This window comes from Salmo salar, chromosome ssa01 (genome assembly GCF_905237065.1).
Source record: "Salmo salar chromosome ssa01, Ssal_v3.1, whole genome shotgun sequence".
In the NCBI taxonomy this organism is placed as follows: Eukaryota; Metazoa; Chordata; class Actinopteri; order Salmoniformes; family Salmonidae; genus Salmo; species Salmo salar.
The window spans coordinates 95,037,957-95,053,280 of NC_059442.1; the positions used below are offsets into that span (position 1 = coordinate 95,037,957).

At 44.1% G+C, this 15,324-nt stretch overlaps 1 protein-coding gene across 2 annotated transcripts in view; it reads right to left on the reverse strand.

The window, feature by feature from the left end:
• The window catches only part of LOC106610487 (protein TANC2-like), a 215,890-nt gene that overhangs the window by 75,236 nt on the left and 125,330 nt on the right, over window positions 1-15,324 (reverse strand). For both annotated transcript variants that reach the window (XM_014209876.2, XM_045724542.1), the window contains 2 exons: window positions 14,089-14,237; window positions 1,178-1,382 (listed from right to left, as the gene is read on the reverse strand). In XM_014209876.2, coding sequence (XP_014065351.2) covers window positions 1,178-1,382; window positions 14,089-14,178 — 295 coding nt within the window. In that variant the 5' untranslated portion in view covers window positions 14,179-14,237. The remainder of the gene's footprint in view (window positions 1-1,177; window positions 1,383-14,088; window positions 14,238-15,324) is intronic.

Genomic DNA, 15,324 nt, shown 5'->3' on the forward strand with positions numbered 1-15,324 from the left:
CGTCTGCATAGAGGTGGATTAAAGAATCACCCGCAGCAAGAGCGACATCATTGATATATACAGAGAAAAGAGTCGGCCCGAGAATTGAACCCTGTGGCACCCCCATAGAGACTGCCAGAGGTCCGGACAACAGGCCCTCCGATTTGACATATTGAACTCTATCTGGGAAGTAGTTAGTGAACCAGGCGAGGCAGTCATTAGAGAAACCAAGGCTGTTAAGTCTGCCGATAAGAATATGGTGATTGACAGAGTCGAAAGCCTTGGCCAGGTCGATGAAGACGGCTGCACAGTACTGTTTTTTATCGATGGTGGTTATGATATCGTTTAGGACCTTGAGTGTGGCTGAGGTGCACCCGTGACCAGCTGGGAAACCAGATTGCATAGCGGAGAAGGTACGGTGGGATTCGAGATGGTCGGTGATCTGTTTGTTCACTTGGCTTTTGAAGACTTTAGAAAGGCAGGGCAGGATATAGGTCTGTAACATAAAGCCCTTAACTTTCATATTACATCCAAATAATTTCACAAATGCAAAAAACACACTTACTGTACTACGGTTTAACAGGTTTTATCACAATTTTAGCCGATAGTATATTTCAGTGACAACAAGTTTCTGGTGGCCTTCTTCCATTACACATAGGTGTTCGGAAAATGCTACTGTAGATAGCTAATTAACACAGGTCGTCCCTCTGTCTTCCTTCTGTCTTCAGTAAACATGCACTGTAACATGGAGATATGGCCATGTGGGAACACTAACCCTATAAAGGTGTTTAACGTTTTGTTTTCTAGAAAATTAATACTTGCTAATATGAAAGATAAGGTCCTTATGCTTCCAAAACCGTAATGCAAGTGTTGTATGTTAATGTTCAGACCCCTTCGTCCAATGACTCTTATGTGTAATGTAATGGAACTGAGAGATATGATCAAGGGCTAGAGTTGCCTTTGCTACGACCATGCTCAATGACCCAACAACACAACCAGTCATGTAAATGTCTGTAGTATTCTGCACATGAACAGCTATCCGACTGATATTCTGTTCTCTGATATACTGTGTCCTGTTTTCTCTAATGAATAAACAGGGTTTTGTGTTCTGAGTGTGTGCGTGTGTTTTTGAGTGTGTATGCGCGTGTGCGTTTCTTACGATGTGCATATGTGTGTGTATATAGTCCATCCCCCTCACCGATGATGCCGCTGTCCCGGCTCTCCAGGGTGGAGGTGGGGCTTGAGACAGATCCGTAGGCGTGGTCCTTATTATCCTGGTTACCCGTGGGCATGGCACCATCAGCGCCAGGCGCTAGGGTGGAGCAGGGTGAGCCGGCCGGGGGGGAGGCTGTGCTGCTGGTCAGGGTGGAGCATGGACTGAGCCTCTGGTTAGCAGCCAGGCCCTGGAGGAGAAACACAGAGTCAGATGACGGTACTAGTTACAACACAGCCCAGAACACCAACACAATTGAGGCCACATCAATAGGAAAGGAGGAAGTAGTCACATGTTGAGTCTCCATAGGTTTCTGTGTAGGTTTATCATAGTCAGGAACCAGCAGTACTGAAGCTTCCATTTTATATCTAGCAGCAGAATGATTCCACAGCATTGCTGAGTGAGAGAGAGAGAGAGCTTTAAACACTTCCTGACCCTGCTTATATCTAGCAGCAGAATGAATAAACACTTCCTGACCCTGCTATGCCCTGCTCCCATTGGACAGAGCCTGTCACAATGTTGCTGTGGCCCTCCTCCCATTGGATGTTACCTGTTACATTTTACTGTGACCCCCTGCCGTGCCCTTCCCTGATGTCAGCTCAGAGAGGGCACCACAGGGAGAGAAGAATTCTGGCATGGCTAATATACACGCTCGCTCGCTCACTCACTCACTCACTCAAATAATGACTGTGTTTATGGGGTAAGGTCAAAGGTAGAAGTGCCGCTCAGTTCACTAAGGGGGGTATGAGGGGCTTCGAGGTAAAATCCCTTGCCGAAGTGCTTAAAAAATGGTTTTATTGTGCAAATATCATCCTGTCCTACAGCCTACTGTAAATATCCTACTGTCATCATCCTATTGTCAATATCCTACTGCCAGTATCCCACTGTCAATATCCTGCCTGTAAATATTATACTGTCATTATTCTACTGTAAATATACTACTATCAATATCCTACTGTCAATATCCTATTGTAAATGTACTACTGTAAACATTACACTGTCATTATCCTACTGTCAATATCCCACTGTAAATATCCTACTATCAATATCCTACTGTCAATATCCTATTGTAAATGTACTACTGTAAACATTACACTGTCATTATCCTACTGTCAATATCCCACTGTAAATATCCTACTGTCAATATCCTACTGTCAATATCCTATTGTAAATGTACTACTGTAAACATTATACTGTCATTATCCTACTGTCAATATCCCACTGTCAATATCCTACTGTCAATATCATATTGTAAATGTACTACTGTAAACATTATACTGTCATTATCCTACTGTCAATATCCCACTGTCAATATCCTACTGTAAATATTCAACTGTAAATGAGTTTGAGTGCCTTTTTATATTTATATTTCTGTTAAATGTACTACATTTTTATTCCAATGAGATTGCAGCATTTCATTATTATGTCACATTGTTGAGAGGTGAACCTGTAGTCAGCATTTCATTATTATGTCACATTGTTGAGAGGTGAACCTGTAGTCAGCATTTCATTATTATGTCACATTGTTGAGAGGTGAATCTGAAGTCAGCATTTCATTATTATGTCACATTGTTGAGAGGTGAACCTGTAGTCAGCATTTCATTATACTGTGTATCATGTGCATTTGACAAATAGACTTGACTTGGCTTCCCCTCACACGCCCTCCCATAGACTCAACTGTACTTCTGCTTAGCCTCCTTGGTAGCCAGTAACTGAAACACTCAGACCATCCCTGGTCTTCCTGGTCAGAGCTGTAGTGATAGGACAGCAGAGAGCCAGGTCAGTCAGGTTGCATGGTGCCTGTTACGTGTTCCCTCTCATCCCCGTCTCCTCCCCTCCCCCGAGATGGGCTGGGCCTAGTACAGTCATGGAGTTGTGCAGGCTGCCCAGTGAGAGCTGACCCCTGTACTCAGCGTATGGAAGAGGCCAGTCAACTGGGTAGGTCTGTGAGAGGCTAGCAGAAAACATACACACACAGCAAGCAGCAAAACCTCTATCTGCTGGGCTAGCGCACTCTGGATAAGTCCCAAATGGCACCCTAATCCCTATATAGTGCAATACTTCAAATGTAGTGCACTGCATAGGTAGTGTAGTGCACTGCATTTGGGACGCTTCCTCTGTGTGTTAGTCTGACCATCTGACCTTAAAAAGCACAGTAGAATTGGATTGAACTTTGATCATTGGATCTTTGCCTTGCTAAGGTGGAGAGTTGGAGGAGGTGGGAGAAGAGGTAGAGAGGTGAAGAGGTGGGGAGGTGGAGCGGAGGAGTGATGGAGGGGTGGAGAGGTGGAGGGGTGGAGAGGTGGGGAGGTGGAGGGGAGGAGTGACGGAGGGGTGGAGAGGTGGAGGGGTGGGGAGGAGGAGGGGAGGAGAAGTGAAGAGGTGGGGAGGTGGAGGGGAGGAGTGATGGAGGGGTGGAGAGGTGGGGAGGAGGAAGGGAAGAAGTGATGGAGGGGTGGAGAGTTGGGGAGGAGTGATGGAGGGGTGGAGTGATGGAGGGGTGAAAAGGTGGAGGGGTGGAGAGGTAGAGGAGGAGGGGAGGAGAAGTGAAGAGGTGGGGAGGAGTGATGGAGGGGTGGAGGGGTGGGGAGGAGGAGGGGAGGAGAAGTGAAGAGGTGGGGAGGTGGAGGGGAGGAGAGGTGGGGAAGAGGAAGGGAAGAAGTGATGGAGGGGTGGAGAGGAGGAGGGGAGGAGTGATGGAGGGGTGGAGTGATGGAGGGGTGGAGTAGAGGAGGGGTAGAGCAGTGGTAGGTGGAGGGGTGGTAGGTAGATGGAGGAAAGCGGTGGGGATGTGGAGGGGAGGAGTAGAGGAGGGGTAGAGCAGTGGTAGGTGGAGGGGTGGTAGGTAGATGGAGGAAAGCGGTGGGGATGTGGAGGGGAGGAGTAGAGGAGGGGTAGAGCAGTTGTAGGTGGAGGGGTGGTAGGTAGATGGAGGAAAGCGGTGGGGAGGAGAGGTAGAAGAGGTGGGGATGTGGAGGGGAGGAGAGGTAGAAGAGGTGGGGATGTGGAGGGGAGGAGAGGTAGAAGAGGTGGGGATGTGGAGGGGAGGAGAGGTAGAAGTGGTGGGGATGTGGAGGGGAGGAGAGGTAGAAGAGGTGGGGATGTGGAGGGGAGGAGAGGTAGAAGAGGTGGGGATGTGGAGGGAAGGCGAGGTAGAAGAGGTGGGGATGTGGAGGGGAGGAGAGGTAGAAGAGGTGGGGATGTGGAGGGGAGGAGAGGTAGAAGTGGTGGGGATGTGGAGGGGAGGAGAGGTAGAAGAGGTGGGGATGTGGAGGGGAGGAGAGGTAGAAGAGGTGGGGATGTGGAGGGGAGGAGAGGTAGAAGGGGTGGGGATGTGGAGGGGAGGAGAGGAAGAAGAGGTGGAGATGTGGAGGGAAGGAGAGGGGAGAGGCAATTAATGGCCGTCTTTTTGGAGATAAAGAAAGGTCACCCTCTTCCCTCAGTCAGTAGGCTTTAGCTATCCTGAAGAGATCCCAGCTACTGTAAGAATCTACCTACTGCAGCCCAACTGAAGGTTTATTGTATATTGATTTAAGGGTAATAGAAAAACGTATCATTTCGTATCCTCATATTGCCGCCCTTGAGGGGCTCAATGTCTTTTCATGGATAAAAAACCCAACATTAGCTGTTTTTCCTTACCATATATATATATATATATTGACCCCTGCCATGTGTGCTCCCTCTACAAAGTCACATTTCCTTACCAAATATATATACTGCTCAAAAAAATGAAGGGAACACTTAAACAACACATCCTAGATCTGAATGAAAGAAATAATCTTATTAAATACTTTTATCTTTACATAGTTGAATGTGCGAACAACAAAAGCACACAAAAATAATCAATGGAAATCCAATTTATCAACCCATGGAGGTCTGGATTTGGAGACACACTCAAAATTAAAGTGGAAAACCACACTACAGGCTGATCCAACTTTGATGTAATGTCCTTAAAACAAGTCAAAATGAGGCTCAGTAGTGTGTGTGGCCTCCACGTGCCTGTATGACCTCCCTACAACACCTGGGCATGTTCCTGATGAGGTGGCGGGTGGTCTCCTGAGGGATCTCCTCCCAGACCTGGACTAAAGCATCCGCCAACTCCTGGACAGTCTGTGGTGCAATGTGGCATTGGTGGATGGAGCGAGACATGATGTCCCAGATGTGCTCAATTGGATTCAGGTTTGGGGAACGGGCGGGCCAGTCCATAGCATCAATGCCTCCCTCTTGCAGGAACTGCTGACACACTCCAGCCACATGAGGTCTAGCATTGTCTTGCATTAGGAGGAACCCAGGGCCAACCGCACCAGCATATGGTCTCACAAGGGGTCTGAGGATCTCATCTCGGTACCTAATGGCAGTTAGGCTACCTCTGGCGAGCACATGGAGGGCTGTGCGGCCCCCGAAAGAAATGCCACCCCACACCATGACTGACCCACCGCCAAACCGGTCATGCTGGAGGATGTTGCAGGCAGCAGAACGTTCTCCACGGCGTCTCCAGACTCTGTCACGTCTGTCATGTGCTCAGTGTGAACCTGCTTTCATCTGTGAAGAGCACAGGGCGCCAGTGGCGAATTTGCCAATCTTGGTGTTCTCTGGCAAATGCCAAACGTCCTGCACGGTGTTGGGCTGTAAGCACAACCTCCACCTGTGGACGTCGGGCCCTCATGGAGTCTGTTTCTGACCGTTTGAGCAGACACATGCACATTTGTGGCCTGCTGGAGGTCATTATGCAGGGCTCTGGCAGTGCTCCTCCTGCTCCTCCTTGCACGTAGGAGGGTTGTTGCCCTCCTACGGCCTCCTCCACGTCTCCTGATGTACTGGCCTGTCTCCTGGTAGCGCCTCCATGCTCTGGACACTACGCTGACAGACACAGCAAACCTTCTTGCCACAGCTCGCATTGATGTGCCATCCTGGATGAGCTGCACTACCTGAGCCACTTGTGTGGTTTGTAGACTCCGTCTCATGCTACCACTAGAGTGAAAGCACCACCAGCATTCAAAAGTGACCAAAACATCAGCCAGGAAGCATAGGAACTGAGAAGTGGTCTGTGGTCCCCACCTGCAGAACCACTCCTTTATTGGGGGTGTCTTGCTAATTGCCTATAATTTCCACCTGTTGTCTATTCCATTTGCACAACAGCATGTGCAATTTATTGTCAATCAGTGTTGCTTCCTAAGTGGATAGTTTGATTTCACAGAAGTGTGATTGACTTGGAGTTAGATTGTGCTGTTTAAGTGTTCCCTTTATTTTTTTGAGCAGTGTATATATATAAGGAAAGTAAGGAAATATGGAAATATGTGACTTTATAGAGGGAGCACACATGGCAGGGGTCAACGATGAGTCACAGAATGCATCCAAAATGGCACCCTATTCCCTACATTCTTTAATGAACCTCTCTTACATATCTCTCTATACACCCCACCACTACAGTATAACACCACTACAGTATAACACCACTACAGTATAACACCACTACAGTATAACACCACTACAGCATAACACCACTACAGCATACCACCACTACAGCATACCACCACTACAGTATAACACAACTACAGTATAACACCACTACAACATACCACCACTACAGCATACCACCACTACAGCATACCACCACTACAGCATAACACCACTACAACATACCACCACTACAGCATAACACCACTACAGTATAACATCACTACAGCGTAACACCACTACAGCGTAACACCACTACAGTATAACACCACTACAGCATAACACCACTACAGTATAACACCACAACAGCATAACACCACTACAGCATAACACCACTACAGCATAACACCACTACAGCATAACACCACTACAGCATAACACCACAACAGCATAACACCACTACAGCATAACACCACTACAGCATAACACCACTACAGCATAACACCACTACAGCATAACACAACTACAGCATAACACCACTACAGCATAACACCACTACAGAATAACACCACTACAGTATAACACCACAACAGCATAACACCACTACAGCATAACACCACTACAGCATAACACCACTACAGCATAACACCACTACAGTATAACACCACTACAGTATAACACCACTAAAGGAAAACACCACTAAAGGAAAACACCACTACAGCATAACACCACTACAGTATAACACCACTACAGTATAACACCACTACAGTATAACACCACTACAGTATAACACCACTAAAGGAAAACACCACTACAGCATAACACCACTACAGTATAACACCACTAAAGGAAAACACCACTACAGTATAACACCACTAAAGGAAAACACCACTACAGTATAACACCACTAACAGCTAGCAAGCTCCACCAGTCTAATTGGTTAGCCACACTGCGTCAGTCCATACCTATACAGTCCGTAATATATCTAGCTAAAGCAACATGTAACACCACAACTCTCCACCATTCAGTCCAGGGGGGGTCATTTCATCATGATGACAATCTCTCAATTCAATTCAAATCAAGGAGCTTTATTGGCATGGGAAACATATGTTTACATTAACAAAGCAAGTGAAATAGATAATAAACAAAAGTCAAATAAATAATAAAAAATGAACAGTAAACACTAAACTCAAACGTTCCAAAAAGAATAAAGACATTTCAAATGTCATATTATGGCTATATATAGTGTTGTAACAATGTGCAAATAGTTAAAGTACAACAGGGAAAATAAATAAACATAAATATGGGTTGTATTTATAATGGTGTTTGTTCACTGGTTGCCCTTTTCTTGTGGCAACAGGTTTACAAATATTGCTGCTGTGATGGCACACTGTTATTTCACCTAATAGATATGGGAGTTTATCAAAATTAGATGTATTTTTTATTTTTTAAATGTGAGTCTGTGTAATCTGAGGGAAATATGTGTTTTTAATATGGTCATACATTTGGCAGGAGGCTAGGAAGTGCAGTGTGCACATAGCCTGTCTTCTCTTGAGAGCCAGCTCTGCCTATGGTGGCCTTTCTCAATAGCAAGGCCATGCTCACTGAGTCTGTATATAGTCAGTCAGTCACCATATTCAGGTATTCTGCCACTATGTACTCTCTGTCAGAAACTGTTAATGCCTGGAGCTTTGATGTTCCTCTGCCATGGTAGACCGGCCATCTCTCTCTCGCTCTCTTTCTCGCTCTCTAATTAGGTTTGAGGTAGAGAACGCAGGGTGTCTGATGTATTGCTTAAAAAGGTAATTTTGCCAAGAAATTGCCAAGAAACTGAAGATCTCGTACAACGCTGTGTATTAGTCCCTTCACAGAACAGCGCAAACTTTCTCTAACCAGAATGGAAAGAGGAGTGCGAGGCCCCGGTGCACACCTGAGCAAGAGGACAAGTTCATTAGAGTGTCTAGTTTGAGAAACATGCCTCACAAGTCCTCAACTGGCAGCTTCATTAAATAGTACCTGCAAAACACCAGTCTCAACGTCAACAGTGAAGAGGTGACTCAGGGTAGCTGGCCTTCTAGGCAGAGTTGCAAAGAAAAAAACATATCTCAGACTGGCCAATAAAAATAAAATAATAAGATGGGCAAAAGAACACAGACACTGGACAGAGGAACTCTCCCTGTGAAGGGAGTAGTACACAGCCTTGTACGAGATCTTCAGTTTCTTGGCAATTTCTCATGTGGAATAGCCTTCATTTCCAAGAACAAGAATAGACTGACGAGTTTCAGAAGAAAGTTATTTGTTTCTAGCCATTTTGAGCCTGAAATCGAACCCACAAATGCTGATGCTCCAGATACTCAATTAGTCTAAAGAAGGCCAGTTGTACTGCTTCTTTAATCAGAACAACAGTTTTCAGCTGTGCTAACATAATTGCAAAATAGGTTTTCTAATGATCAATTATAATTTAAAATGATAAACTTGGATTAGCTAACACAACATGCCATTGGAACACAGGAGTGATGGTTGCTGATAATGGGCCTCTGTACGCCTATGTAGATATTCCATAAAAAAAGATGCCGTTTCCAGCTACAATAGTCACTTACCACATCAACAATGTCTACACTGTATTTCTGATCAATTTGACGTTATTTAAATTTAATTTTCTCTCAAAAACAAGGACATTTCTAAGTGACCCAAAACCTTTTAATGGTAGTGTGTGTATAAGTTTTGGGTCACTTAGAAATGTCCTTGTTTTTGAAAGAAAATAAAATTTACATTTTTTCTTTACACTAGTTGACTATCTGGAGCTGTAAATTCAGGCTGTAAATAAAACAAAATGTGGAAAAAGTATACTTTCTGTATACACAACCCTTGATTTTTTGTTTTATTTACAGCCTGAATTTAAATTAGTCACAGGCCTACACACAATACCCCATAATGTCAAAGTGTAATTATGTTTTTTCAAATGTTTACAAATTAATAAAAATTGAAAAGCTAAAATGTCTTGAGTCAATAAGGATTCAACCCCTATGTTATGGCAAGCCTAAATAAGTTCAAGAGTAAAAATGTGTTATACACAAGTCACATAATAAGTTGCAATAATAGTGTTTAACATGATATTGAATGACTACCTCATCTCTGTACCCCACACATACAATTATCTGTAAGGTCCCTCACATGCTGACAACACCTCTCGTACACGTGCGTCCGCAGGTTGAAAAATCAAAATGAACTCTGAACCATCTATATTAATTTGGGGACAGGTCGAAAAGCATTAAACATCTATGGCAATTTAGCTAGCTAGCTAAACCAATGAGGAGATGGGAGAGGGCAGCGCGTCAAGTGCCATAAATAGAACCAAGTTCTATTTTAGTGTTCTATGCAGACGTTTGTTGACGCACGTGAGAAGTGTGGGTGCAATGATTGAATAACATGTATGTGTGCATTTATTTTGCAGTGCTCGCCCATGCCAAAGGGCACCTATTGGTAGATGGGAGAGAAAAAATATATACAGACATTGAATATCCCTTTGAGCATGGTGAAGTTATTAATTACACTTTGGATGGCATATCAATATACACAGTCACTACAAAGATATAGGCGTCCTTCCTAGCTCAGTTCCTAGAGAGGAAGGTAGCCACTCAGGGATTTCACCATGAGGGCAATGGTGACTTTAAAACAGGTCCATAGTTGGCTGTGATAGAAGAAAACTGAGGATGGATCAAATGACAGAGTGAAAATAAGGAAGCCTGTACAGAATAAAAAATATTCCAAAACATGCATCCTGTTTGCAATAAGGTACTAAAGTAAAACAGCAAAAAATGTAGCAAAGAAATTAACTTTGTCCTGAATACAATGCGTTATATATGGGACAAATGCAACACATCACTGAGTACCACTCTTTATATTGTCAAGCATGGTGGTGGCTGCATCATTTTATGGGTATGCTTGTCATCGGCAAGGACTAGGGAGTTTTTTATGATAAAAGAAACGGAATAGAGCTAAGCACAGGCAACATCCTAGAGGAAAGTCTGCTTTCCAACAGACACTGGGAGATGAATTCACCTTTCAGCAGGACAATAATCAAAAATACAAGGCCAAATCTACACTGAAGTTTCTTAACAATACAACATTGAATGTTCCTGAGTGGCCTAGATACTGTTTTGATTTACCCCTTGTATAGTCTTAATATTCTGTATACTCCCCTTGTCCTAAGGGTAAAAAATGACCCGCCTTCACTAAACCCCTAAAATAAAGCAGCTTAATTGAATTTTAAACCCCAAATCTATTTTGCATGAAGAAATAACCTGTCATTCATCACAAACTTTGTGAATATCTGTGTTTTCCCTCTTCACTACGCAGAAAGACAGCATTTAATGGACACCACTCGTTTTTATTACAACACACCTGTCATAATTGTTTTCTTTACTAAAGTAGAGTTGTATTATTATTATTATTGCTAAAGGTACTACATAAGTGTAAAAATACATTTTTTAGCAAGAGATAGCACTTGTGTAGCCTAAGAAAGTAGCAGGAATGTTCAGAAAGTAGTTTTTATTGCATTTTATTGAAGGGAAACAATAACAGTCTTGAACTTTTTTGGCAACATAGTAACATATTCTTATATACTGTACTGTCACGACTTCCGCCAAAGTCGGTCCCTCCTTGTTCGAGCGGCGTTCGATGTTACCGGTCTTCTAGCCATCGCCGATCCACCTTTCATTTTCCATTGGATTGGTCTTGTTTTCCCCGCACACCTGGTTTGCATTCCCTCATTACTTGCATATAACCCTCTGTTTCCCCCATGTCTGTGTGTGTAATTGTTATGTGTAAATATATGTGTACTCCAGGCTGGTTTGCGCCGGGTTATTGTAACCCATGTGTGTTTAGTTTTCTGAATGCCGTGTTTTGTTCGCCTCAATAAAGGGCTCCGTTTGCTATCCATTTCTGCTCTCCTGCTCCTGACTTGCCTGCAGCCAGTTACACACTCCATTACATGTACAATGAGGAACTCAACTACAAAATACTAGTCTTGTCCCATTTTGTTAACCATTGCCCCCACCCACAAGGTGTATAAACAAAAACAATCAATACAAATAAAATAAGATAATAGTTACAAAAATGTGAAGAACATAAATCAATCAACTCTAATTAGCACATGTAGGACAGTATGCAAGTGTGTGTGCATGGACTTTGCAGATGTATTTCTCACATGTGCAGCACATAGTATTTGTTTTACAGTCCTTCTTTGGGGAGCAGAATTGGCATCTCCTCCTCTTGCCAGCTGCAGCCTCAGGTGGATCAGGACAAGATTCAGCCCCTTGAACAGCTTTCACAAGCGCTGCAGAGGCTGCTGTGCGGGGGAGGCACTTCCTTCTTTGAATGTGTGGGGTAACAAGTGCCTTTCCCAGCAGGTCCAGGAACACCCTCCTCTTGTTCCGCTTATCAGGCATCCAGGTAGGGTTGATCTTGTTCCATATCACAAAGGCATTGTATGAGGACACATCAATGATGTTATGGAAGATGACCAGGAGCCAGTGGGCAGTCATCCTCCAGCAGCTGTAAGTTCCAATCACCTTGTCCAGGTTGTCCACACCTCCTTTGTTGTGTTGTAGTCCAGGATGATGGCTGGCTTCCTGTCCTTACGATCACCGATCTCAGCCGTTTTGTGCATTGTGATCAGGAGGACCACATTCTTGTTCCTCTTTTGGAGGTAAGAAACTAGAGTGGTAGTGGGGGTGAAGGCAAACTTTGATGAGAAGGCCTCTCTCCTCCTTGTCGTGAGGAGTGCAGGGGGAGCTCAGGCTTGTTCTTTCTAACTGTGCAAACCATGGTGATCTTCCTCTTCAGGAGCTGCTGGCTGAGTTCAATCAGTAGCACACATAACCTCAATGTATCATTGTGTGTGTGTGTGTGTGTGTGTGTGTGTGTGTGTGTGTGTGTGTGTGTGTGTGTGTCTTTGTGGTTTTCGTGGTGTGTAAATTATTTTATAACTGCCGGGTCAAAAAGGACCCTAAGACAATCGTTGTACCCTGGTGGTGTACAGCTTTCATGGAAATATGAACAAAGGCGATGTTTCACTTTTTCTAATGTTGGGTTCACTCTAGGAAAAGTTATAAAATTTCAAGCTGAAAAAATATAATTTAGGGGGCTTTCTCTGCTGTTTAACATAGTGGCGGGTCATTTTTGACCCTTAAGACAATACAAGGGTTAAATCAGCTCTATGGTAAGACTTGGAAATGGCTGTCTAGCAATGTTCAACAACCAACTTGACAGAGGATGAATCATTTTTTAAAGAATAATGTGCAAATATTGTACAATCTAGGTGTGCAAAGCTCTTAGAGACTTACCCAGAAAGACTCACAGCTGTAATCACTGCCAAAGGTCTACTCAGTGGGTTGAATACTAATTTAATGAAGATATATTAGCGTTTTATTTTTCAGAAATGTTTTGCAAATGTTCACATTTTTCTTCCATTTTTCTGAAAGAGTATTTTGTGTAGATCGTTGACAAAGAATTACAATTAAATCCATTTTAATCCCACAACAAAATGTGGAAAAAGTAAAGGGGTGTGAATACTTTCTGAAGGCACTGTACATGTACATGTATATATCTAAAAGCCATTTAGCAGCCGAGGTTCAGTCAGTGGTGAGAGAAATATGAGGCTAAATCAACCTGCTGGTTATCAGCACACTAAAGTAGCAGAATATATTAACGAATGACAACTTTTTTGAAGTTTTGATGTGTCGAGCTGAATAAATAATCTAGGAACTTTGTTATATAATGGCCTAATTAGGGCGGAAGAGTTTATGCTTTGAGAAACTGACAAATTGGGAATGTAAAGTGCAATTTAGTGAGTTTCTTTTTTATCTGTGGACTTGGCTTACAGAGATGTATAGCACCAGGCTGTAAACAAGAAGCTCATCAAACTGTCAGGTAAAGGGAAGTCATTACATCCCAGGTATGTCTGGGCTCCTAAGTGGTGCCCAGCGGTCTAAGGCACTGCATCTCAGTGCAAGAGGTGACACTACAGTCCCTGGTTCAAATCCAGACTGTATCACATCCGGCCGTGATTGGGAGTCCCATAGCGTGGCGCACAATTGGCCCAGCGTCGTCTGGGTTTTGCCGGGGTAGGCTGTCATTGTAAATAAGAATTTGTTCTTAACTGTTTCCCAAATGGGATCAGAAATAGAGGAACACAGAATGGAATCTCAAGATATCATGAATATGGAGAGACATTTTTCCTCCCCAGCAACATTTCCTCAGTGATAGCAGTAGTAGAGAGAGGAGGGGTTAGCATTGTGGGATGGCCACACACACACACACACACACACACACACACACACACACACACACACACACACACACACACACACACACACACACACACACACACACACACACACACACACACACACACACACACACACACACACACACACACACACACACACACACACACACACACACACACACACACACACACACACACACACACACACCTGTCTATTGTCTGGTTCGTCCATGCTGTAATGTTCTCCGTCTGGCCCCTCACTAGTTTTGTCTCCCAACAGGAAGCCCAGCCGCGTCATCAATGTGTTGGCTGCCTCATCCACCGAAGGAGGGGGGCCCAGCTCCCTGCTTGACTCCCCTATAGACAGAGAGAAGGAGAGAGGAAGAGAGCGAGAGAGATAGAGGGGAAATAATTAAGAGAGAGAGAGGGGAGAGAGAGGGAGAAGGAGGAAGAGAGAGAGACAGAAAGAGAGAGAAGGAGTATGTTTGTGAGTGTGTGTAAAACAGAGTAAACCAACTGGCTTTACCTGGGAGGCAACCACACCTCGAATAGAAACTAGACAAGAGAAGGAGCCCATGAAAATGACAAGATTCACAAGGCAACCATGCAGCAAACTGATGGATAAATGTCCTTTACATGTTCAAGTCCCAACCCCAACATTATTTAAATACTAAATCAATACCAATCACAAACACTAAAACTAAAAGAGAACACAAATGGGAGAAGGCATAGAGTAGAGTAGGGTAGAAACCGAGTAGAGTAGGGTGGAGTAGAGTAGTGTAGAAACCGAGTAGAGTAGGGTAGAAACCGAGTAGAGTAGGGTAGAGAAGTGTAGAAACCGAGTAGAGTAGGGTAAAACCGAGTAGAGTAGGGTTGAAACCGAGTAGAGTAGGGTGGAGTAGAGTAGTGTAGAAACCGAGTAGAGTAGGTTGGAGTAGAGTAGTGTAGAAACCGAGTAGAGTAGGGTTGAAACCGAGTAGAGTAGGGTGGAGTAGAGTAGTGTAGAAACCGAGTAGAGTAGGGTGGAGTAGAGTAGTGTAGAAACCGAGTGGAGTAGGGTAGAAACCGAGTAGAGTAGGGTAGAGTCGTGTAGAAACCGAGTAGAGTAGGGTAGAAACCGAGTAGAGTAGGGTAGAAACCGAGTAGAGTAGGGTGGAGTAGAGTAGTGTAGAAACCGAGTAGAGTAGGGTAGAAACCGAGTAGAGTAGGTTGGAGTAGAGTAGTGTAGAAACCGAGTAGAGTAGGGTGGAGTAGAGTAGTGTAGAAACCGAGTAGAGTAGGGTAGAAACCGAGTAGAGTAGGGTAGAGTAGTGTAGAAACCGAGTAGAGTAGGGTAGAAACCGAGTAGAGTAGGGTAGAAACTGAGTAGAGTAGGGTGGAGTAGAGTAGTGTAGAAACCGAGTAGAGTAGGGTGGAGTAGAGTAGTGTAGAAACCGAGTAGAGT